The 26,254-nt window shown below is 41.3% G+C and overlaps 1 protein-coding gene and 1 long non-coding RNA gene across 3 annotated transcripts in view; one reads left to right on the top strand and one right to left on the bottom strand.

Annotated features, from left to right (window-relative positions):
• The window catches only part of LOC117512104, a 21,996-nt gene extending 6,170 nt beyond the window's left edge, over positions 1-15,826 (top strand). Inside the window, exons 3-4 of the long non-coding RNA XR_004561210.1 lie at positions 6,318-6,327; positions 15,462-15,826. This is a non-coding gene — a long non-coding RNA (uncharacterized LOC117512104). The remainder of the gene's footprint in view (positions 1-6,317; positions 6,328-15,461) is intronic.
• crebzf (CREB/ATF bZIP transcription factor) lies at positions 15,302-26,254 on the bottom strand. Of its 2 annotated transcripts, none has more exons than XR_004561206.1 (4): positions 16,617-16,758; positions 16,356-16,516; positions 16,077-16,151; positions 15,302-15,679 (listed from the first exon to the last, which is right to left on the bottom strand). XR_004561206.1 is itself a non-coding variant. In XM_034172066.1 (4 exons), the coding sequence occupies exons 2-3, from the start codon at positions 17,123-17,125 to the stop codon at positions 16,142-16,144; spliced, it is 780 nt and encodes a 259-aa protein (XP_034027957.1). In that variant the 5' UTR covers positions 17,126-17,179; positions 26,104-26,254; the 3' UTR covers positions 15,302-15,679; positions 16,077-16,141. The 2 variants fall into 2 exon arrangements, 1 of the variants encoding a protein (XP_034027957.1); XM_034172066.1 differs by adding an exon at positions 26,104-26,254 and having other exon boundaries at positions 16,356-17,179.

The following is a 26,254-nucleotide window of genomic DNA, read 5'->3' as shown; positions in this document are numbered from 1 at the left end:
GCAGTATTAATACAGGTGTAATGTCACCATCTATTTCACCTCAGTTCTGTATTTTCATGTTGCATGTTTGCATTTTTTCTTCCCAAGAACAAATAACTCAATCTGTCCCAAAACATTTGTTCAAATATTTTTTATTTATTTCTAAAATGTTTAGACTTATAATATGGGATAGATGCTTTAGAAAAAGTTTACAATGATGCTTCAAAGTTGATGTAAGTGGTGTAACAGAATGGCCTGAAATCAGTGTCACTGAAGAAAAACTAACTTCTTTTCATTTGACACTTTTATGCCCATTCATTCATTATTTCAACCTCAAACATCTAAATGCACATAGTTTAGTAATTTTGTCATATTCTAGAGGAATATAAGAATGCAGCAAGGAAAGTCCACAATTCCTCAAATCAAATGACAAATAGTGCCACATAAACTAGTGACCCCAAAACACTCAATATTCATGTGATCACTGACATGTTTGGTCCACAGAGCCTGTTTTTCTCATGTCAGGTGTGACTGTGGCAAACATGCAGTGCATCCGGAAAGTATTCGCAGCCCTTCAGTGTTTCCACATTTTGTTGTTACAGCCTTATTCCAAAATGGAGTAAATTAATGTTTTCCCTCAAAATTATACACAAAATTTACTGCACACAACCGTGGTGTCCTGCTGATTATACTACAACACTCACTTTGGGAAAAAGTCATTTAAAAAAAATTTTTTTAAGAATTTTTCATTGTTTCAATTTTCAATAGCATCAAAGTCATAAGGTGTAGTGACACAAAATGTACTGCACACAACAGTGGTGTCCTGCTGATTATACTACAACACTCACTTTGGGAAAAAGTCATTTTAAAAAATTTTGGAGAATTTTTTATTGTTTAAATTTTCAATAGCATCAAAGTCATAGGGTGTAGTGACACAAAATGTACTGCACACAACAGTGGTGTCCTGCTAGTTATACTACAGTACTCAGTTTGGAAAAATGTCATTGTTTAAAATTTGAGAATTTTTTTGTTGTTTAATTTTAAAATGACTTTTTCCCCAAAGTGAGTGTTGTAGTATAATCAGCAGGACACCACTGTTGTGTGCAGTAAATTTTGTGTCACTACACCTTATGACTTTGATGCTATTGAAAATAAAAATCAAAAATTCTCCAAAATTTTTAAAAATGACTTTTTCCAAAAGTGAGTGTTGTAGTATAATCAGCAGGACACCACTGTTGTGTGCAGTAAATTTTGTGTCACTACACCTTATGACTTTGATGCTATTGAAATTTTAAATAAAAAATTCTCCAAAATTTTTGAAAATGACTTTTTCCCAAAGTGAGTGTTGTAGTATAATCAACAGGACACCGCTGTTGTGTGCAGTAAATTTTGTGTCACTACACCTTATGACTTTGATGCTATTGAAAATATAATCAATGAAAAAATTCTCCAGATTTTTTTAAAATTACTTTTTTCCAAACTGAGTGCTCTGGTATAATCAACAGGACACAGCTGTTGTGTGCAGTGAATTTGGTGACACCACACCTTGTGACTTTGACGCTATTAAAAACTTAAAAAATAAAAGATTCTGCAAAGTTTTTCAGTGGCATTTTTCCAAACTGAGCTGTGTAGTATAATCAGCAGGACCCCACTCGTGTGCAGTGAATTTGGTGATATCACTCCTTATTACAATGATTTATTCAATAATTTTCTGGTCTTTTTTTTTTTTTTTTTCCATGTACGCACCGTTTCTCTGCCGGCTGCCCGTTCAGATCAGTGATATTTTTTCAGCTCAGAGGACGGCTCATATGGATAAAAATAAGGTTGTAGCTCGTTGTCTACCTTCCTGAGGTTAGAAACTACTGGTGTTTGTCTTTCTACAATGTTTCTCTTAAGATCTATTGAGCCGTGAACTTCGACTCTGTGAATATCTTTCTAACTTCACCTAAGTTACATACTTGTGTAAATTCATGCAGCCTAAATCCATTCAAAGCCACAATGTCTTTTTTTTTTTTTTTTTACAATGAAAGTAAGTCTAGATTAGTGAAAAAAGTCACAATCTTGTCTAAAATCCTGTTTGAACAGCAGACTGTTTATTTTCCAGGGAGATAAAAATTCTTACCGTTTCCTGAGAGAACACAGTTCACTTTTCCCGTTTTTTATCTTTCAGGTGTGTTGATGATGCCAGTGACAATTCCACGGAGTCTTGTCCTTATAAGACTTTTTCAGTCTTTCTCGCCATCTTCTCTCTGTGCGACGTCGGTCCGTGACACAGACATGCTGCACAAATCTTATTTTAAAAACTTGAAAGCTCTAAAAGTTTGGGATGTCCACATGCTACGTTTAGCTTAAGCGCAGCACAGGAGCCACACAGCGTCGCCGCAGCAACTAACCAGTCCTGCTTTACGACAACTGTCGTAACAGCTACTTTTGAGTGGCATTTTTCCTCCGCGAAACTCCGTGGATCCGTAGAAACTGATTTGTATCTGTAACACAGATCAGTGTCCGAGGACTTATAAAATTTACACGATGTCGTAAAAAAAAGAACGCTTTGCGATAAGCATTTTAAAAACTCAGTGATGTTCACCATTAAAGAGTACATCACAAACACCCCCCCCCCCCCCCCGATGAAATCCACGGAGTTTTCACAGCCCTGCACTTTTGTTTTGGATACCCCTTTTGACCTTACAGATTTTGGAGCTCCACAAGACCATGAAATCTATGACACTCATTTTCCTGAACGACACACAGGATTTGTCCGGCATTGATATCTCAGGTTTTTGATGTTACTGAGGAACACGTAGGACTGTTGCCACAGGGCTCATACTCGTGCCAATTAGACCTTGTTTGTTGAGGGCCACTACAATTTTTTTTTTTTTTTTTTAATTGCACCATAATTTTATGTAGCTTTAAATTTTTACTTACTCGTACCTGTTTGTAGCTGTATTTCCACACAATTGGAGGATGTCTTGTGAGTCCACTGGGTTTGCACCACAAACCTCTAGTTTTGTGTTAGGTGCAAAGGTTCAGTGTGACAGGATCAAGAAAGGAGAACACTTTACTTAAAAGACCACCTCCTGGGTTTATTTTAAATTCTGTTAGTCTTTTCATCAATTGCTAATGGACCTCCAATTTATTTGTTCACAATAAAAGAACCCATAAGATATTTCTTGTGTCCTGTGTTCATTTCGCCAGGCGACGCAAGTATTCACACCCTTTGGTCAATACTTTGTTAATGCACATTTAGCAGCAATTACAGCCTCCAGTCTTCTTGAATGTGATGCCACAAGCTTGGTGCACCTATCTTTGGGCAGATTTGTCCATTCCTCTTTGCAGCACCTCTCAAGCTCCATCAGTTTGGATGGGGAGCATCGGTGCACAGCCATTTTCAGATCTCTCCAGAGATGTTCAATCAGATGCAGGTCTGGGCTCTGGCTGGACCACTCAAGGACATTCAAGAGTTTTCCTTAAGCCACTCCTGATATCTTGGCTGTGCGCTTAGGATCACTGTCCTGCTGAAAGATGAACTGTCACTCAGTCAGAGGTCAACAATGCTCTGGAGCAGGTTTTCATCCAGGACGTCTCTGTACATTGTTGCATTCATCTTTCCCTCAATCCTGACTAGTCTGCCGGTTCCTGCTGCTGAAAAACATCCCCACAGCATGGCACGTCACTGTAGAGATGGTACCAGGTTTCCTTCAAACATGAAGCCTGGTATTCACACCTAAGTGTGCAATCCGTCTCATCAGACCAGAGAAGTTTTGATTCTCATGGTCTGAGTCCTTCACATGCCTTTAGGCAAACTCCAGGCAGGCTGCCATGTGCCTTTTACAAAAAAGTGGCTTCCATCTGGTCACTCTACCATACAGGCCTGATTGGTGGATTGCAGCAGAGATGGTTGTCCTTCTGGAAGGTTCTCCTCTCTCCACAGAGGAATGCTGGAGCTCTGATAGCGGGACCATCGGGTTTTTGGTCACCTCCCTGACTTAGACACTTTTGCCTCAATTGCTCAGTTCAGACAGGCAGCCAGCTCTAGGAAGACTCCTAATGGATCTGAACTTCTTCCATTTACAGATGATGGAGGCCACTATGGTCACTGGGACCTTCAAAGCAGCAGGAATGTTTCTGTACTCTTCCCCAGATTTGTGCCTTGAGACAATCCTGTCTCAGAGGTCTACAGACAATTCCTTTGAGTTCATGCTCGGTTTGTGCTGACATGCACCATCATCTGGAGACCTTATATGTAGACAGGTGTGTTTGTCTTTCCAAATCATATCCAATCTACTGAATTTAACGCAGGTGGACTCCAATTAAGCTGTAGGAACATCTCCAGGATGATTAGTGAAAACAGGATGCACATGAACTGAATTTTGAGCTTCATGGCAAAGGCTGATTACTTATGTACGTGTGAATTGCACACGTTTTAAATAAATTTGCAAAAATCTCAAAAAAAAATTTTTTCTCCAAATCTCATTATGGAGTATTGTGTGTACAATTTGGAGAGGGGGGGGGATTAATTTCCTCTATCCATTTTGGAATAAGACTAACATAAAATGTGGATGTACTGTACAGCTGACAGTTTAAGTTGAATAACATGTTATGAACTTGGTCTAAAGCAACAAACACACAACAAATGTTGGTTATTTATTACCCTGCTAAGCAGCGAAACCACTGGGTCCTGCAATTGCTCATGTGTACAAAATAACTCAGAAACAGGTGAGGAAACATACCAAATTTGGTGAGAATATTCCTTAGATGAATGTCAACGACAACTGATTTTTGGACCAGATCAACCTTGACCAAAGGTTATAAGTCAAGAGAGAGAAAGAAACATTTTCAAGTATATTATCGCCAATTGACAATGTAGCAATCACGTGATCCTTTGGTATCATATGGTAATATTTAAATGTCTCAAAATATTATACAGAACAGTATCCACCAAATTATTTTTAAATTATTTCATCTTTTGTTTTTAAGTACAACCCAACCTAAAGCAGACAGAATATCTCCTCACCCTCACGATTTTATATTTTAAGTGTTGGAGACTTCATGCAAATATATCCCACACTATTTAAAAAACGAGGCCAAAAGTCACGCAACTCATTAAAAACTTTGGATGCACGTTTTATCCCACATACAAATACGAGCTGCATATTTTTCTGAGACACCACCCAGTTAATTTCAAGATTTTATATTTGTGCTCACTCATGCTTTAAGCTATACAACCCCTGGCAAAAATTATGGAATCACCGGCCTCGGAGGATGTTCATTCAGTTGTTTAATTTTGTAGAAAAAAGCAGATCACAGACATGACACAAAGTCATTTCAAATGGCAACTTTCTGGCTTTAAGAAACACTGTAAGAAATCAAGAAAAATAATTGTGGCAGTCAGTAACGGTTACTTTTTTAGACCAAGCAGAGTGAAAAAAAAAAATATGGACTCACTCAATTCTGAGGAATAAATTATGGAATCACTAACTTTTCATCCCCAAAACTAACACCTGCATCAAATCAGATCTGCTCGTTACTCTGCATCTAAAAAGGAGTGATCACACCTTGGAGAGCTGTTGCACCAAGTGGACTGACATGAATCATGGCTCCAACACGAGAGATGTCAATTGAAACAAAGGAGAGGATTATCAAATTCTTAAAAGAAGGTAAATCATCAGGCAATGTTGCAAAAGATGTTGGTTGTTCACAGTCAGCTGTGTCTAAACTCTGGACCAAATACAAACAACATCGGAAAGTTGTTAAAGGCAAACATACTGGTAGACCAAGGAAGACATCAAAGCGTCAAGACAAAAAACTTAAAGCAATGTCTCAAAAATCGAAAATGCACAACAAAAAATGAGGAACGAATGAGAAGAAACTGGAGTCAACGTCTGTGACTGAACTGTAAGAAACTGCCTAAAGGAAATGGGATTTACATACAGAAAAGCTAAAAGAAAGCCATCATTAACACCTAAACAGAAAAAAACAAGGTTACAATGGGCTAAGGAAAAGCAATCGTGGACTGTGGATGACTGGATGAAAGTCATATTCAGTGATGAATCTCGAATCTGCATTGGGCAAGGTGATGATGCTGGAACTTTTGTTTGGTGCCGTTCCAATGAGATTTATAAAGATGACTGCCTGAAGAGAACATGTAAATTTCCACAGTCATTGATGATATGGGGCTGCACGTCAGGTAAAGGCACTGGGGAGATGGCTGTCATTACATCATCAATAAATGCACAAGTTTACATTGATATTTTGGACACTTTTCTTATCCCATCAATTGAAAGGATGTTTGGGGATGATGAAATCATTTCTCAAGATGATAATGCATCTTGCCATAGAGCAAAAACTGTGAAAACATTCCTTGCAAAAAGACACATAGGGTCAATGTCATGGCCTGCAAATAGTCCGGATCTTAATCCAATTGAAAATCTTTATTGGAAGTTGAAGAAAATGGTCCATGACAAGGCTCCAACCTGCAAAGCTGATCTGGCAACAGCAGTCAGAGAAAGTTGGAGCCAGGTTGATGAAGAGTACTGTTTGTCACTCATTAAGTCCATGCCTCAGAGACTGCAAGCTGTTATAAAAGCCAGAAGTGGTGCAAGGAAATACTAGTGATGTGTTGGAGCGTTCTGTTTTTCATGATTCCATTTTTTCCAACTTTTTCCTCAGAATTGAGTGATTCCACATTTTTGTTTTCCATCTGCTTGGTCTAAAAAAGTAACCATTACTGACTGCCACAATTTTTTTTCTTCCTGATTTCTTAGTGTTTCTTACAGCCAGAAAGTTGCCATTTGAAATGACTTTAGTTTTGTCATGTCTGTGATCTGCTTTTTTTCTACAAAATTAAACAACTGAATGAACATCCTCCGAGGCCGGTGAATCCATAATTTTTGCCAGGGGTTGTATAATCACATGCAACAATGCAGAAGAGATTAAAATGCTTGTAACATCTGCACAGCTGTGCGGTTAGATGCACATCTGATGTATAATCAGTATGTATATGAAGTCAATAATCCACAGGACCACATCTTCCCTGCTGCCATCGAGACACAGATGCATTGGGTCCATATGTATGTATACTTGAACACTGACTCCGTTATGCCTTCTAAATTTGAGCAATTTATCAGTTTAGGATTTGAAAACAAAATAGCTTTAAATTGATTATATCCAAATGGTTTAAATGGTATATAAATTTATAAGTTACAGCACTTTGGGGTTCCCAAATTTTTAGGGGACCAAAAGTAATTCAACAGCAAAAACACATCAAGTCATGAACAAAAAGGTGCAGCAGTGGTCACAAACAGTGCAGCAGTGGTCACAAACACTGGCCTTGCAGACCAGCTGACCTGCATGTTTTTTTTACCTGCTCTGACCAACATTACAATAACAAAAAAATAAAGAAAGAAAACGACATCTTTAAATAGCTGAAGGTAGGGACAAACTTAGTTATGGGAATACGGAACATATTTAATGGTTTAAGTCACACTGCAAAATCTTCCCTGTAAAGAGCCAATTTCATTAAACTGATTCACCATGCCAGCGCGTAACGTCTAAATAGTTCAAAGAGTCTCTGCTATGAGCACAGGTGCAACAAACATTTGTTGGTTCAGCTGTCTCACTCTGCATGCAACATACGTTTTGCATGAACAGTCCTCAAAAACAGTTGACACATGAAAGAGGGAGCCAAACAGCCCAGTTGAGTCCCCCAGTATGGGGGACTAAATAAACAATTGAATTAATATGCTTTGAACACAATGACTTGTCTTCATGACAGATGCAAAACACTTGCGCCAGAGGGACGAGGTAATTTGGGACATATCCCAGCAGAGTAGCCTAGTTATGCTGCAGGAATACCTGCACAAAACTAGTTTGGTTAGAGTATGCATTAGTCTTCGGGCATTGTACTGTCTCAATACGGCAATGAGACGAGCACTTGTCCCTCCCTCTAAGCTGAAGTGTACCAGGCACAGAAAGCTGTTGTAGTGAGGAAGGGCGCAAGTTAAAGGATCACTGGCTTGTTCATGTGGATTCATGGGGGTGGATGATTCCAGCACGACCTCTCATCATTGGGATGGACCACAAACAATCCTTATTTATTAAATACTTTGTTTCATAATCAATTACTTCTCTCAATAACTCTTACGTGAAGTCAGAATACAACCCCAACTCCAATGCAGTTGAGACATGTGAAATGTAAAAACAGAAAACCGTGATTTGCAAATTCTCTTCAACCTATATTCAATTGAATGGACCACAAAGACAAGATATTTAATGTTCAAACTGATAAGACTTTTTTGTTTTTGTGCAAATATTTGCTCATTTGAAATGGATGCCTCTAACACATTTCAAAAAAGTTGGGACAAGGGCAACAAAAGACTGGGAAAGTTGATGAATGCTCGAAGAACACCTGTTTGGAACATTCTACAGGTGAAGAGGTTAATTGGAAACAGGTGAGTGTCATGATTGGGTATAAAAGGAGCATCACCAAAAGGCTCAGCCGTTCACAAGTAAAGATGGGGTGAGAATCGCCGCTTTGGTGAACTGCATGAAAAAAAAAATAGTCCCAACAGTTTAAGAACAATGTTTCTCAACATTCATTTGCAAGGAATTTAGGGATTCCATCATCTACAGTCCATAATATAATCAGAAGATTTAGTGAATCTGGAGAACTTTATACACGTAAGCGGCAAGGCCGAAAACAACACTGAATGCCCGTGACCTTCGATCCCTCAGGCGGCACTGCATTAAAAACCAACACCATTGTGTAAAGGATCTTACTGCTTGGGCTCAGGAACACTTCAGAAAACCACTGTCAGTTAACACAGTTCGTCACAACATCTACAAGTGCAAGTTAAAACTCTACTATGCAAAGTGAAAGCCATACATCAACAACATCCAGAAACGCCGCCTTCACTGAGCCCGAGCTCATTTGAAATGGACAGACGCAAAGTGGAAAGTGTGCTGTGGTCTGATGAGTCCACATTTCAAATTGTTTTTGGAAATCATGGACGCCGTGTCCTCCGGACAAAAGAGGAGAAAGACCAGATTGTTACCAGCGCAAAGTTCAAAACCCAGCATGTGATGGTATGGGGGTGTGTTAGTGCCCATGACATGGGCAACTTGCACATCTATGATGGCACCATCACTGCTGAAAGGTACATCCAGGTTTTGAAGCAACACATGCTGCCATCCAAGCAACGTCTTTTTCAGGGACGTCCCTGTTTATTTCAGCAAGACAATGCCAAGCCACATTGTGCATGTGTTACAACAGTGTGGCTTCGTAGTAAGAGTATGGGTACTAGAATGCCCTGCCGGCAGTCCAGACCTGTCGCCCATTGAAAATGTGTTGCATATTATGAGGCACAAAATACGACAACGGAGACCCCAGACTGTTGAACAACTGAAGTCGTACATCAAGCAAGAATGAGAAAGAATTCCACCTAAAAGCTTCAACAATTAGTGTCCTCAGTTCCCAAACGCTTATTGAGTGTTGTTAGAAGGAAAGGTGATGTAAAACAGTGGTAAACATACCACTGTCCCAGCTTTTTTGAAACGTGTTGCAGGCATCCATTTCAAAATGAGCAAATATTTGCACATAAAGTTTATCAGTTTGAACATTAAATATCTTGTCTTTGTGGTGTATTCAACTGAATATAGGTTGAAGAGGATTTGCAAATCGTATTCTGTTAATTTACATTTTACACAATGTCCCAACTTCATTGGAATTGGGGTTGTACAAGTCCATCACTTTACATGCATAATTGATCAATATTTCATTCAACCACAGGTGAGACTGAGTTATTTAAACTTTCCCAGAATTTATTCAGCTTGAAAAATAATTTCCAACGTTGAAGGCACAATCACAGTTCTTTAGTTATTACAGAATAATGCACAATTCAAGACAGTGCTTGCCTACATTGGCCATAATGTAATTATTAGACCACTACAGGTGACAATATGCGCAAACAAAATGACGCTGTTTATATGAGGCACGTCTGGTTGGTGCTCTTTGGGCAGCTACAGGCAGCACTGGGCTTTAGACCTATTTGCTGGTGTAACAACAAACGTGTTTTGATGATAAACTGTAAAAACATGCACCTGACCACACCGGCACACCTCATTTTAACATGAATGCACCCAAAGGAGCACGAGTGGTGTTATGATTTAGAAGAGAGGCAGACATGAAGGACCAAGACAATGCAGGCTGTCCTTGCTCCCCATCACCTCAGCAGGTGATTTGACATGATCAGAACTCGAGGGGAAGAGCTAATCAGTAAAATTATTTGCAGTGGTGATCAGATGCATCATGCTTGCCCTTAGTGGCAAACAGTTGCCCACCCGATTTCGAGAAAACACTTATGACATATACAGCAGACACAGGCATATACTGTGGGGTGAAAATAAACAAGGACACTTGTACTTTGGTTTGTGCAGAGTGTACAAGTGGGCCCAGTGAATATTCATTGATTCATTTTCTATACCTGCTTACTCCAATTAAGGGTCAAGGGGGAGCTTATCCTAGTAGCCATAGGGCACGAGGCAGGGTACACCCTGAACAGGATGCCAGTCTATTGCAGGACCACATAATGAGAAACAAACATTCACGCCTATTGTCAATTTAAAGTTTCCAATCCCCCTAACCTGCACGTCTGTGGATGTGGAAGGAAGCCGGAGCACTTGCAGGGATCCCACACAACCACAGGCAGAACACGCAAACTCCACACGGAAAGGCCCAGGTGGGAAGCGATTCCACAGCCTGCTTGCTGTGAGGCAACAGTGCTAACCACCATGCCACCCCAATGCATATTACAATCTCAATCATAATTTGCTTTTAACTGGAATATGCAGCGGTCAACTAAGCTAATAGCCAAGGAAATGTCCACGTGTTAGATTGAACAGTCATGTACAATTTTTTTTAAACCAACTTAAGTACTTAGTGACTTTTTTTAACCTCTGTATACAAACACAATGGAGTTGAAATACCACAAGAAAGATGTGCCTGTAGTGTTGACTTACCTATAATTCAAGGGGGATTTACAAAGTTACTGCATTAACCATTGAGGAAATAATTTATGTTCACAGTCCCTACATGTTCAAAGATCTAAAGTAATTCTACAAATATAAGTACTATTGTTTATACCAATCATTTTCACAGCCAGTTTTCTTTAGACAAGTCAGAGGATGGATACATGAACATTTACAAACCACCTGCACCCGCTATAAATGAGGCCGATGAAGTGCAACACCTTGACCGGCAGCTTGAGGCTGGTTCCAAAACAGAGCACTTTCCCACAGGACTCGGTTAAAATGTTCAACTTTGGAGCAGAAATAAACACTTTCACAGCCTTGTCTAAAAACGGTTGTGGTCTCTCAACAGTTTCCTCCTCTGACACCTGTACAGGGGACAGGGTGGATTTTTTTCCCCCTAACATCTTAGTTCAAAGTGTTTTAAGCCATGAAATTCTGTAATTCTGAAATTCTTGGGGGCGCGGTCACTGAGTGACAGCTGCTGAGTGGAGCGTCTCTGCGTCATCTTAGCTCAGAGTCCGCTCGCTGTGGCTGGTCGTGTTGACTGTCTCTGCTTCTTTGTAGTATTTTATTACAAACACCTGTAATAATATGACTTGTAGCAGTGAAACGTCCTAACAGATCAGACATCCCTGTTACAGTATTTGCGCCGAGTGAAACGCTTGTCTAATTTGATATTATATACCAACGGTGTTCGCACTTTTAGCAGCTGTCGGTAGCTTTATCTGTTAGGTCCCTTTAATGTATAATTACTGAGAAAATAGAGGGCTCATAACTTTTAATGTCCACACCAAAGTAAATCGTTAGAACCACTGCACAGTCCCCAAAAATATGATTTAACACCCAAACCCAAATTAATTTGACTCGTAGAGAGGGACATGTTCAGGCATCTTTCATCACACACGAAGCCACCCGCGCTCCACCCCTTTACACGTCAAGTTCGTCGTTTAGCTTCTCCCGGACACAGGTTTTCATTTTGGCTCTTCCAGATCTCTATGGAAAACCAAAGAGTGACATCACACAGACTGCTGTCCAGTATCAATGTCTTCTATGGCTTTATCTAGAATGTCTTTCAGCCCCCCCTGCCCAAATCATGCAGTGTGTTGTGTGCGAAGATGTGATGTTATTAATGATGCATTAGCTTCATGTTAGCTGATTCTGGTGTGAAACGAGTTTTGTTGTAACAGCACCAATGGTGAGAGCATTTCATGAGTAAAGTGTGCAGCGTGAATCCCCCTTGAATTTAAGTCAATACTACTGCGCACACACACATCCTGCAGAACGACACTTGCGGTCCCATAAACCATCACTCAGCTCACATTAAGAATCAGTTTCAGTTTTTTAAATAATTTGTTGGCTTTTACAGCACTGATTCTGGTGCGAAACGAGTTATCGGGGGAGTTCATCAACACACAGAAAACATTTTGTAGAGAAAAAAGTCTGATTTGCACATGCAGATGTGGAGTCCTAATATCAAGATTTGTGGAGTAGATTTTCAATGCCCTACACCTATTGAAAGCTCTGACCGCTGATGTGAATCACCACGTTATACTGCGAAAAGCTGATCACCAGTAAGACTAAAAAAAAAAAATTATTCACAATACTGGCATGTTGTCACATCACTATAAAAACAACATTTACCCACTAAGATTGCTTGTTTGAGAGAATACCAGGCTCAAAAGGCTCTGGAAGTAATGAAATTATTCAGAGACATATGGTTATGAGGCTGCATATTTCATTGGTGTTATTAACTCACCAGCCACTTTATTAGATACACTTGCTCAACAGGGCAGTGCAATCTCATTTGAACACCAACACAATATTGTGGGATTTGACTACATCTGGAGACAGCCGGCACAAACATGGCAGAGGCTAATCTCCGGCCAGAGTGCATGAGTTTCAGCACAAACCATTCAGCCCGGTGTCGTAGACCGAACGGCCCTCCCCTAATAATTGGTCCGCCCTGCCTCTACTGCGCATGTGTCATTTCGGAGCTCAGCAGCTCATCTGAGTAAGAGTCTCTTCAACCAAAGCGATCAAATGAATTATTAACCATCAGATGACAAGGTAAAACCTCTTAAATCATTCTAAAGACAATTTTAAGCAGAAACGTGGCACTTTGAAATGACCAACGTGCAGTGAACACATCAGCTAACAGCTCGTGTAGCTGCGGCGCTCTGACTGCTTCCGTCTTTTATGATGAACATGCTGAATACATGTGAAGTGAGTGTAGTACAAAAGCTTCAGATATCCGTCGCTGAGACAGATGAACGGAGTGCAGTTTGAAGCAGAAATGAGGTGATAATCGGTGAACCGCAGCTATTGACGCATGTGCAATGAAGGCAGGGAGGACAGATTTTTGGGGGGGACCGTTCAGTCAGCGACACCGGCTTGGTAAACTTAAAAGCACACTTGCTGTCACCTAGCAGACCTGCTGGTTTAACATGTCGGTTTAAAATGGTTTCCGGTAAAACCCCGTCCTCCGAATAGTTAGTGCCGACACGCCCACAGTCCGCACGAGGACTACTCTCTTCCCACAAACAACCAATTCTAACAGAAAAATGGTGTACTGTTTTGTTTTCGGTTGCAATTACTGAAACAGTTGCGAAAACTTTTTTTTGGTTCCCAGTGGAGAAAGGAAGACAAGGAAAATGAGAGGTTGTGTCAGCTTACACAGCTAACCAGAGTAGCTGCATTTTCTCGCCTGCACAACCGCCTCGACATGTTTGAGCTTCGGGTCAAACCACAACTCGTCCACTTTCCACCGCATCACTTTTTCATTGCATTTTTACATTGTTTGCGTGTAATTTGTCCAAAAACCCAGAGAAAGTACCGCATTTCTGCCCCCATAAGTAGATAAATTACATATTTCCCCCCTTAACACCTGCCCTCAAATGAGAGTGTGCTGCCCAATTGCTTGTTTACACAAATAGCTCATCAGCCAATCACATGGCAGCAACTCAATACATTCATGTATCTAGATGTGGTGAAGACGACTTGAACTTCAGAGCATCAGAATGGGGAAGAAAGAGAATTTAAGTGAATTTCTACTGGGATTTTCACACACAACCATCTCTAAGGTTTACAGAGAATGGTCCGAAAGAGAGAAATTATCCGGCAAGCGGCAGGTGTGTGGAGAAAAATGCCTTGATGTCAGAATGGGCAGACTGGTTGATGGGGGACTGCGTGATGCTATTATGTCAGTATGGACCAACCACTGACGAATGTTTCAAACACCTGAGGAATCTGCCATCAAGAACTAATGCAGTTCTGAGGGCAAAAGGGGCTCCAACCTGGTACTAGCAAGGTGTACTTAATAGAGCCTGCTCTTATCATGCCCCTATTTTGAAGAATCATCTCCCTACAGTAATCTAAGATTCTGTAGAGACATTCACAGACTTAAGATGCATCTATTCTCCCTCTCATATGGTTAGCATACTGGCAAAGTATGCTAGGCTTCAATTTATTTCATTTATATAATGCCAAACAACAAAGCTGTCTGAAGGCGTTTCACACAAGTAAGGTCTAACCTTACCAACCCCTTCTTATCCCTTTAAATTCATTTTATTAGCAACGAAAAAGGTCTCTGCTTCACTTCATCTGAATTCTGGGTCTGTTCGTGAAGCTTAGGGCTAGCAACCCACAATCACCTCCTCTCTGCTTTCCTGATTTACTGCTTGCATGCAGTTTATAGCTCTTCCTGATTGACGTAGCACCAGTGAAGTCCAAAACATATTCAGTGACTTGGAAATGTTCATGTTTCCATCTCTTTACTTGTCTGAAGAAAAGTGGCTGTAACATTGCCCATTTGTATTTGCGTTTTCCAATTACTTTTTGGTTCCAAAAATACAGGGACAATGCATACAAGTGGCTGTCCTATATAGTTAATGAAATAAGTATGTCATTTTCTTGAATTATAGTTGAAAGTCTACAACAGAAGCACATCTCAAATATTGTATTTCAACTTCACTGTGGTGATACATAGATGCAAGACAAAAATAGTGTCACTGTGTCTGATATTTTGACATGCCCAAAATGGAGGCAGGTGTAATCCCAGATTTCACAGTAACAATACTTCATATTGTAAATGGCCTAAAACATGCAGTGGCACTGTCACACTGCCTGCTTTGAACCTCTGTCAAATGAGCTCTTGGTCAATTATTTTAAGAACCTTTACCAGATTCGACCCAATTGTTCAGGAAAAGAAAGACCATTATCTGCAGAGCTTGCTGTTTAGAAAGAGAAAGAGAGATGCATTAATATCAATGGCACACAACAAGACATCAGATATTTGTAACTGAAATCATAATCAAAATATGATTTATTCATCACACAGTCCTCAAAACATGTTCCTCATACAATCTGCATTCAGTTATGTACAGAGCATTTTATTCCATTACAAATTGCAGGTCATTTTGGATGGATTAAGTATATACATTCCAAATGTTTTATAGACCATTAAGCCTCATGTTGTGTTGCTTCCCAGTTATGGAGCAGCTCTCTTCAGCCTCCAAAAATATTGTGAAAGGGCTACAGTGGAAATCTACAGATGTGGAATAATGGTAAAATATAAATCACATGTACCATTTGTTACCGATACTACCTTTAAAAAAATACCAGGCCACGTTGGCAGCAGCTTGTCCAGCCTCTTCAACTTCAACAGCAGAATCCACTTTAGCATAAAGAAAAATAAGCGACGCTAAATGAAAATATTCTTTTGTACAGTGGTGCTGGTTCACAAAGAGATTCTTACCAAAAAATAATTGTATGATTGCTTCTATTCCCACCAATGACCAAGTTGCCACTTCATAAGCCAATTTATATTCTTTAAAAAAAAAAAACTCTTTGTGGACCTTCACCGTCATTTTAACATTCTGTCATTACATGTAGGACACCTAAGCTTTTGCTTATGTTAAATAAAACTGACTTAAACATCAACAAATTACAAAGGTACTCAAAGCCAATTAACTGGAAACAAGAGCTGCATGTATACAAACATAAGTATTAAAACTACTGCAGAACACCTCAAGCCTGTAATGTAAGAAACAGTCTTCTGTTCTGATCCTTACCATGGAGTCTAGCAGACAAAGGTGTTCAGAAAGCCACTCATCCCCCATGGTAGGTCAACCATTACCTAGAAGAAACTGTCAACAAGGTTTAGCAGTAACATGTAATCAACCAGTTGTCACACTTTACAAAAATACATGCACATTCAGCAGTCTATTAAAAAAAAAAAAAAAAAAATACAAATTCAACAGTGTTCAACCCCCCTCAAGATGCTGATTACACTGAGCCATATCAGCTTCAGTCTCAATTATCTGAAAACAGAGGTAAGTACTTGACCCTACATTTTGAGTGATGCGCTTGCACTGTCCGCACACTTGGTGCAGAACTCCACTGAGACATGGTTCTTGTCCACATGCAGACACACGCCAGCAGATGTCTCTTTCTCCTCCACTTTCACGCGTTTCCTGGGTAAGGCATAGTCGTGGTCATGTGATTTGGGCCCCTGGAAAAGCGAGGAAGATAATTTCATCCCATTCACACCACTTAGCCTGGATAAGAGCTGGGCTAACATGCTCTCATTGGCCAGCACAGCCCTCAGATACCTGGTCTCATCTTCCAGTTCTTCTACTCGTTTTAGCAACTGAGAATTTTCCTGCTTGAGTGTATCATTTTCCATTGACAGAACACCAACTTTCATCTCTAGGCTGTTGACATACTCTTTTTTCTTGAGACGATTCAGTCTGGCAGCAATGGCATTTTTGTTGCTAACGCTGATGGACTGGTTCTGTTGGTTCTTCATCTTCACGTCAGAAGACACTCTCTCTGGAGACGACACCACTGACGCTTCAATTGCGGAATCTTGATCCTCGGCACTGTACATGCCAAGTTCAGCCATACAAACATCAAAATTTGAAGAAGGCGCGTCTGCTTCAAGTGTCCAGTTTAAGTCTTCAATTCCAAACAAGTCATCAAGCTCCATTCCAGCAGTGACATCAGATGGAAAACTCTCCGATGGGCTTGGCAAATCTTCATTTTCCACAGCATCTACAACTTCAACCTCCAGAAACGGTCCTTCGGCATCAATACGGCGGGATTTTCTTCTGGTGATCATTGTGGTGCTAGTCGGAGCACACGCACCCTTCCCAGCAACTGACAAACACTTAACCTGTGAAGATAGATTGCATACAAACTTAGATGATTGCCAGAAATGTTTTTTCTAACAAAAATACCACGGATAAAGATTTTAAAATGGTAATTGTGTTTTATGAGCTAGTTCTACAACCCCTGGCAAAAATTATGGAGGCTGTTCATTCATTTGTTTAATTTTGTAGAAAAAAAGCAGATCACAGACATGACACAAAACTAAAGTCATTTCAAATGGCAACTTTCTGGCTTTAACACAATAAGAAATCAGGAAAAAAAAAAAATTGTGGCAGTCAGTAACGGTTACTTTTTTAGACCAAGCAGAGGGGAAAAAAAAATATGGAATCACTCAATTCTGAGGCAAAAATTATGGAATCATGAAAAACAAAAGAACGCTCCAACACCTCACTAGTATTTTGTTGCACCACCTCTGGCTTTTATAACAGCTTGCGGTCTCTGAGGCATGGACTTAATGAGTGACAAACAGTACTCTTCATCAATCTGGCTCCAACTTTCTCTGATTGCTGTTGCCAGATCAGCTTTGCAGGTTGGAGCCTTGTCATGGACCATTTTCTTCAACTTCCACCAAAGATTTTCAATTGGATTAAGATCCGGACTATTTGCAGGCCATGACATTGACCCTGTGTGTCTTTTTGCAAGGAATGTTTTCACAGTTTTTGCTCTATGGCAAGATGCATTATCATCTTGAAAAATGATTTCATCATCCCCAAACATCCTTTCAATTGATGGGATAAGAAAAGTGTCCAAAATATCAACGTGAACTTGTGCATTTATTCATGATGTAATGACAGCCATCTCCCCAGTGTCTTTACCTGACATGCAGCCCCATATCATCAATGACTGTGGAAATTTACATGTTCTCTTCAGGCAGTCATCTTTATAAATCTCATTGGAACGGCACCAAACAAAAGTTCCAGCATCATCACCTTGCCCAATGCAGATTTGAGATTCATCACTGAATATGACTTTCATCCAGTCATCAAGAGTCCACGATTGCTTTTCCTTAGCCCATTGTAACCTTGTTTTATTCTGTTTAGGTGTTAACTATGGCTTTCGTTTAGCTTTTCTGTATTAAATCCCATTTCCTTTAGGCAGTTTCTTACAGTTCGGTCACAGACGTTGACTCCAGTTTCCTCCCATTCGTTCCTCATTTGTTTTGTTGTGCATTTTCGATTTTTGAGACTTATTGCTTTAAGTTTTCTGTCTTGATGCTTTGATGTCTTCCTTGGTCTAACAGTATGTTTGCCTTTAACAACGTTCCCATGTTGTTTGTGATCTGCTTTTTTTCTACAAAATTAAACAACTGAATGAACATCCTCCGAGGCCGGTGATTCCATAATTTTTGCCAGGGGTTGCATGTATCAAAAACCATTTTCTTGGAAGTTGTCATGTTCTACACTTCGTGAATGATTTCCACTGCGCTGATCGACAACGCCCATTTTCAGTTAAAGTAGAACGAATGCGACGTAAATGCACCCCGCAACTGCGCAGCTTAGTGGGTCTACAAATTAACAAATGGAAAAATTAAGTCTTTACAATATTCACATTTCAGGGAATGAGATAACATTTTATTCAATTCCATATGTATTCCACCCGCAATTACCGGTAATAGTGCATGGGTTCTAATGATGCATTTGCAGGCAAACAGTGCTTAGAATTCTACAAGAATGTTCATTTTTACGTATGATTCATGCAGCGCAGTGCATGAATGGGAACATCAGGTCAACTGGTTAGAGCACTGGGCTTGTGACCCGTCAGACCAGAAAAGAAAGGGGGGGGGGGGGTGATCAGTAAGTGTCCTTGGGCAAGGCCCTTGATCCCAAAGTTGCTCTCAGAGCAGTTGAGCACCTTTCATGGCAGCACCCTGACATCATTTTGTGAGATAATGAGATCACCAAACCCAATTCCAATAAAGTTGCGACATTGTGTAAAATGTAAATAAAACAGAATACAATGATTTGCAAATTCTCTTCAACCTATATTCAATTAAATACACCACAAAGACAAGATATTTAATGTTCAAACTAATACTGTTTTTGTGCAAATATTTGCTTGTTTTGAAATGGATGCCTGCAACGCATTTAATAAAAAAAAAAAAAAAAAAAAAAAGGTGGGACATGGCAACAAAAGACTGGGAAAGTTGATGAATGCTCAAAGAACACCTAATTGGAAACAGGAGAGTGCCATGATTGGGTATAAAAGGAGCATCCCCAAAAAACTCAGCCATTCACAAGCAAAGATGGGGCGAGGATCACCACTTTGTGAACAACTGTGTGAAAAAAAATCTCCTAACAGTTTAAGAACAATTTTTCTCTACGTTCAATTACAAGGAATTTAGGGATTCATCTACAGTCCATAATATAATCAGAAGATTCAAAGAATCTGAAGAACTTTCTACACATAAGTGGCAAGGCCGAAACCAACATTGAATGCCTGTGACCTTCGATCCCTCAACTGTCACTGCATTAAAAACCGACATTGTGTAAAGGATCTTACCGTGCGGCCTCAGGAACACTTCAGAAAACCATTGTCAGTTAGCACAGTTCGTCGCTACATTTACAAGGGCAAGTTAAAACTCTACCATGTAAAGCAAAGCCATATATCAACAACATCCAGAAACGCCACCGCCTTCTCTGGGCCCGAGCGTGTCCATGAAATGGCCAGACGCAAAGTGGAAAAGTGTTCTGTGATCTGATGATTCCACATTTAAAATTGTTTTTGGAAATCATGGACGTCGTGTCCTCCGGACAAAAGAGGAAAAAGACCAGACTATTACCAGCGCAAAGTTCAAAAGCCAGCATCTGTGATGGTATGGGGGTGTGCTTTCACCCATGGCATGGGCAATTTACACATCTGTGATGGCACCATCAATGCTGAAAGGTGCATCCAGGTTTTGGAGCAACACATGCTGCTATCCAAGCAACGTCTTTTTCAACAAGACAATGCCAAGCCACATTCTGCACGTGCTACAACAGCGTGGCTTCATAGTAAGAGTGCAGGTACTAGACTGGCCCGCCTGCAGTCCAGACCCGTCGCCCATTGAAAGTGTGTGGCGCATTATGAAGTGCAAAATACGACGGAGACCCCGGACTGTTGAACAACTGAAGTCATACATCAACTAAGAATGGGGAAAAAATTCCACCTCCAAAGCTTAAACAATTAGTGTCCTCAGTTCCCAAACCCTTATTGAGTGTTGTTAGAAGGTGATGTAACACAGTGGTAAACATACCACTGTCCCAGCTTTTTTGAAACGTGTTGCAGGCATCCATTTCAAAATGAGCAAGTATTTGCACAAAAACAATAAAGTTTATCAGTTTGAACATTAAATATTTTGTCTTTCGGGTGTATTCAATTGAATACAGGTTGAAGAAAATTTGCAAATCGTATTCTGTTTTTATTTACATTTTACACAACATCCCAACGTCATTGGAATCGGGGTTGTATAAAGTGCTCTGACTAGGACTGAAACGATTAGTCGAGTAACTAGAATAATTTGATGACAAAAAAATGTTCGAGGAAAATTCTGCGCCTTGAAGCGCTGTTTAATGTTGTAGTACATATGCCAGGCCTGTGTGCGGCGCTGTCACGTTCCCGGAAAAAAGAGAAGACTAGAACATGCGCATAAGCTGTGTAAGAGCTAATCTGTTGCACCAGAAGCTACAGCTTTCCAACACGACACACGGAGTAAAATAAAGCCTTTTAAGAGAAAGAGGGTCCACACTGATCATCTGAAATAGACTTACTGCGCATTTAAAGCAAAATAGATGCCAAATATGACTAAATGAAGTACTTTTATTTTCGGAAATGCGTTCCATTCTCAAAACGATACATGAAAAGCAAATGGCACTCGCCTTTGCATGTGCAGCAGGACGTACTGCTGCCTCATCAGGGCTCGTAACATCAGATCTTACAGTTCAGAGTCCATTGTATGTGCTCCCCCCGTGCCAGTACTCAAACGTACTTCATCACTTGTTTATTGTTTCAGCATTCTAAAGAGACAGCAAGACGGAGAGAGAGAGCACTTCATTTACTGTTCTGAGAACAGAGCACATTACCAACTCAGTTTGGGTAAATTGTTGGAGTCAGTTTGGGTAAATCATCGCATCTCTCCCAGAGCAAGGTTTTTCCACAGGCCGTGCTCACGTTCATGTGCAGCCTGACTAAGGATTACACCAACCGCTTATGGTCTGGTGTCAGGGGAGTGCCGAGCTGAGCTCTTGACACCAGGAAAGATCCAAAACTTGTAAAGTGAACTAAAGCGAAAAAAAAAAAAAAAATTACCCTGGCAAACAGAAAGGGATACACTAAATTTGACAATGTGTGGTGACGCAGTGACCTTGTGCCATTGCTTAGGGAGATCCCTGGACTATTGATGATATTTAAAAATGCAAAAGTAATTTTTATCCGATTACTCAATCACCAGAATAATCAAATATTCATTTACTAAAATAATCGATAGCTGCAACTCCAGCTCTGACTATAAAAGTACGTTTCAACTGTATTAACTTTTTTCCAGTCACCATAATATATGGCTTCAGGGTTCCACAGTGCATTGCATGTGTGGTTGTGCTGTTCCAAACTCGGCCTACATACACTTAACAGATTCGTGAAAATCTGTCATTTAAAGCTCTCAGAAGCAAAGTTGATAACGGAAAATTTTTGCAGTGTGCTGCAACTTAATAGTATGTAATTTACTGTTGGGAATCACAACTGTCTTCCGCGTTCAAGTGCGTTATAAGCCTTTCACATCGGGGGTGCTCCCGGTTGCGCCGTGCGTCATTATGACGCCGCCGCGTGGAAGCAACTCAGTGCCGAGACGATGCAGCTCAGCGCCAGAACAGCGCGAGGGGCGCAAAGGAGGAAGCAAGTCGGATGCCAAAAAATGAACCCATTTAATTTTTTTGGCATCCTGTGTTCGACAATGAAAGGAAGTGGTTCCAGCGCAAGTCGGGGCAAAGAGGCGTAACTCGGGGCAAAGAGGCGTTACCCGGCGTGACTCGAAGCCAATTTATGATTCCTGCTGTGTTCCATTGTTCCCGCAGTATAAATCATGCAGGACTGTTTTTATACCGTGTACTTAATGCAGTAAAAACTACATGTTAAGAAAAAAAAAAATGCAGACTGATTGCCAGAAGTATCCAGTAAGAAATCCGGACATCTCGAGTCCACTCATGGACATTCGCTCACGCGCGCACATGTGAACAATTAAAAGAAAAAAAAAAAAGTCTGGCTGCAGGCATTAGTTCCTTGTTCTCTGCTCAAACTCTTCACATCAATGTTAAAAAAAGGACAAAAAAGGATACAAGTCCTGAGACAGGACATGTCAACATCAAGTAGAACTCCAGACATCTCCACATTTTCTTGACGGTTCGTTCGCGTGCACACGTCGTGGTCAAAGGAGGAAAGAAAAGAAAAAAAATTGTCTGCAGGCAGTTAGTTCCTTTCTTCAGACTCTCTCATCACAGTTAAAAAAGGACATAAGTCCAGGACATGTCAACATCAAGTAGAACTCGACATCTCCACATTTGCTCAAGGACGGTTCGTGCGTGCATCTCACGATCAAGGGAGGAAAGATAAACTATAATGCCGCGTTCACACCGGGCGCGATAGACGCTACAAATTCGCGGGGGTCGCGTGGCGATGGACACGCCACCATCGCCCAGTTTGTCACTCTGCTTTTGCTGCGAAAATTCGCCCCGGTGTGTCATCAAATAGGAGCTTCCATTCCGCTCGCCGGCTCCGGTTGTCAGTCAAGTTAACATGACGTACCTTGATCACACGGCGCGAGCTGTTGTGGAAAGCAGACAAACGTCATGAGATGTTCCCAATTCAGGGAGTATCATCATTTGCTGCAGGAGCTGCGTCTGGATGACGGCTGCTTTCAGCGGTCCTTCCGCCTCTGCGGGACCCAGTTTGACGACCTCCTGTTCCATTCACGCACGCACATGTAAACAATAAAAAAAAAAAGAAAAAAAAAAGAAACTCTGCTGCGGGGCTGCTGCTCTTTCTTCCCAAAAAAACTGTCATAATTGTGTTTAGAAACCAGTCACCATTTGTTTTATTATACACTGGTGTAGTTAATAAAATATTCTCCACAGATGATTCACTCGCGCGCACGTAGGGAAAAAAAAAAAAAAAAAAAAAAAAAAAAAAAAAAAACCCGCTCCCCCTCCTGTGGGCCTGCTGCTCACTCCAAAAACTGTCATAATTGTGTTTAGAAACCAGTCACCATTTGTTTTATTACGAGATCTATTAGAAAAGTATATGGATTTGAATCACGTGTGATTGCGTCAGACAATCTTGAACCCTCGTGCGCATGCGTGAGTTTTTCCACACCTGTTGGTTGCGTCATTCGCCTGTGAGCAGGCTTTGAGTGAGGAGTGGTCCACCCCCTCGGCGGATTTTCATTGTCAGGAAATGGCGGAATGATTTGGGCTTTTTTTCCATCAGAATTTTTTCATAAACTGTTAGAGACTGGCAGCTGAAAACCGTTTGAAAAATTTATCTGGCTTTCGGTGAAAATTTTACGGGCTTCACAGAGAATAAGGACTGTTACTACAGCTTTAAGAATGCTCGGCGCGCCGCGCTCCGTGCCGCCATCGAGAGCCACAAACCACCGGATCATTTCTAAACGGATGGCTCTGTGGATCCGAGACCGTCGTGTGAACTTTCTCTGGTTATCACAAGAGCTGGACATCAGCCATTTCCCGGCAGATTTCACTTTTAACGAGATTTTGTCATGGAAAGCGGTGCCGCATGGCGCAAAGCAACGCCGTGATGAAGCCTCACGGGACATGTTCTGGCATGTCCAGGCACATCCACAATTTCTCGGATAATCACTCGATGGAAAAACCACCGACAGCTGTCTGAACGCCATCTCAAAGCCGTCCTGTGAAACCAAAACGGAGGTGTTCCTTTGTCTCACTCCATCAGCATATCGGTTGTGACGCACGAAGCCTCCGCTCGGCTTTCCATGACCAAAATCTCTTGTTAAAAGTGAAATCTGCCGGAAAATGGCTGATGTCCAGCTCTTGTGATAACAAGAGAAAGTGCACACGACGGTCTCGGATCCACAGAGCCATCCGTTTAGAAATGATCCGGTGGTTTGTGGCTCTCGATGGCGGCACGGAGCGCGGTGCGCCGAGCATCCTTAAAGCTGTAGTAACAGTCCTTATTCTCTGTGAAGCCCGTAAAATTTTCACCGAAAGCCAGATAAATTTTTCGAATGGTTTCCAGCTGCCTGTCTAACAGTTTCTGAAAACATTCTGATGGAAAAAAAAGCCCAAATCATTCCGCCATTTCCTGACAATGAAAATCTGCCAAGGGGGTGGACCACTCCTCACTCAAAGCCTGCTCACAGGCGAATGACACGACCAACAGGCGTGGAAAAACTCACGCATGCCCACGAGGGTTCAAGCTCGTCTGACGCAATCACGTGATTCAAATCCATATGGTTTTTGAAAAAAATAAGGTTGGATACTTTTCTAATAGACCTCGTATACATCTGTGTAGTTAATAAGTAAAATAATCTAAATGGACAATTCACTCGCGGGCACATGTAAAATAAAAACAAAAAGAAACTCTGCTCCCGCTGCTGCTCACTCCAAACACTGTCGTAATTGTGAAATAATAGACAAAAGAGACGTAAGTCCTGCTCACAGGCTGCTACGAGATACAGGACATGTTCACATCTTCAGTCAAACTCCAGACATCTCCACGTCACTACATATTCAGTCCCTGATTGGTCATCGCGGCGCGACGAGACAAAAAAGTTCAGATTTTTCAACTTGGGGAGGAGGGCAACGTGACATGTGACACAATAACGTGCCACAAACACACCAATCGCTAAAAATCGCTTCATTCGCGTCGCTCTGCGTGACTTGGTGCCAAAACGCGTTGTTCCATAGGGATTACACGGCAACCTGTTGCTGCTGTCGTTCACATCGTGCCCGGTGTGAACGCAGCATAACAGAACTCAGAGCGCAGCCCTGCAGCTCAGCATAACAAGTACAAGAGAAGTCAGAGTGTAGTCTGTCTGCAGCCAAACTGTGCCCTCTGACTTCTCTGTGCAGAGAACCTGCAGGCTGCGTTCTCACCTCCTCTCTGCCCCCTGCTGCGCGCACCTGACGCAGATATTCCTGCGTCGTCATGACACCACAGGAAGCAACTGGGAGCAGCCCCGGCGTGAAAGGGGCTTCAGAGTTGATCCTGCTGCAGGTCAAGCCGAGTGTGGGGCTGCGTTTCATCCTATGCTACCTCTTTTGGACATTTTTTGACCGTGCGCATTTAGTTTGGGCTTTTTGTGCGAGTGTGCGGGCATGTCGTGTGCATCCCAGTCCAACGTGCAAGCTGTTACGCCACCACCTCCACAAAATAATAAATGAATAGCCTATAGACTATCTTCACGACAGAATACAGTTAATGTGACCAAGGTGATATTTGTCTCAAGAGTCCTGCGGGCTGCGAGCTAAACGTAACGCCAACGTCAGCGTGCGCTGTACAGGCCCAAGCCTGGCGCGTTAGCCCGCACTTCTAAGGCGACATCCGCCAATCTGTCTCGAATTCCACCAATTTCCAGCATTAACAGTGCAACATCACCCACTAAAGAAATAAATACAAAAGAGGAAAAACTCGACAAACTGAGTTTGTACGCTGTTTAAAGAATCGCTGGTTTTAGTTGCTAGTAGGCCCAAGTTCACAGCCATTCACTCAATATTTATTTTGAAGTACAACACAAGTTGTAAACACGTTAATCATCTTAAGCGGAGTTTAAGTGCAAACTTTCAAAAAGCGACATCTATTAATCATGGTTGCACAGTAGCCTTTGACAAAGCAAAAAAAAAAAAAAGCCGCGCAATTAGCAGGTTACACGCTAGCTAAATCACACGGATGACGCAGTATCACCGCAACTTTCAACCAACTTACTGTATAATCAGACTTGAGTCCTTCAATGGAGATACATTAATTACTGAGCAGTTTAACAATACTCGAAGGCTTGAGAAAGAAAGGACCGCTTTGACTTCTGTCACACAGACGGCCGCCACCGACGTCTTCTTCAACCACCCCCCAAAAAAGC

Source organism: Thalassophryne amazonica, chromosome 6 (genome assembly GCF_902500255.1).
Source record: "Thalassophryne amazonica chromosome 6, fThaAma1.1, whole genome shotgun sequence".
Lineage (NCBI taxonomy): Eukaryota > Metazoa > Chordata > Actinopteri > Batrachoidiformes > Batrachoididae > Thalassophryne > Thalassophryne amazonica.
The sequence above is the reverse complement of the archived record's forward strand: the minus strand, read 5'-3'. Positions and strand labels throughout refer to the sequence as shown.

Bases quoted from the DNA above. Each gene is read 5' to 3' on its own strand.
- crebzf (XM_034172066.1), bottom strand. From the start codon at position 17,125: ATGATCACCAGAAGAAAATCCCGCCGTATTGATGCCGAAGGACCGTTT.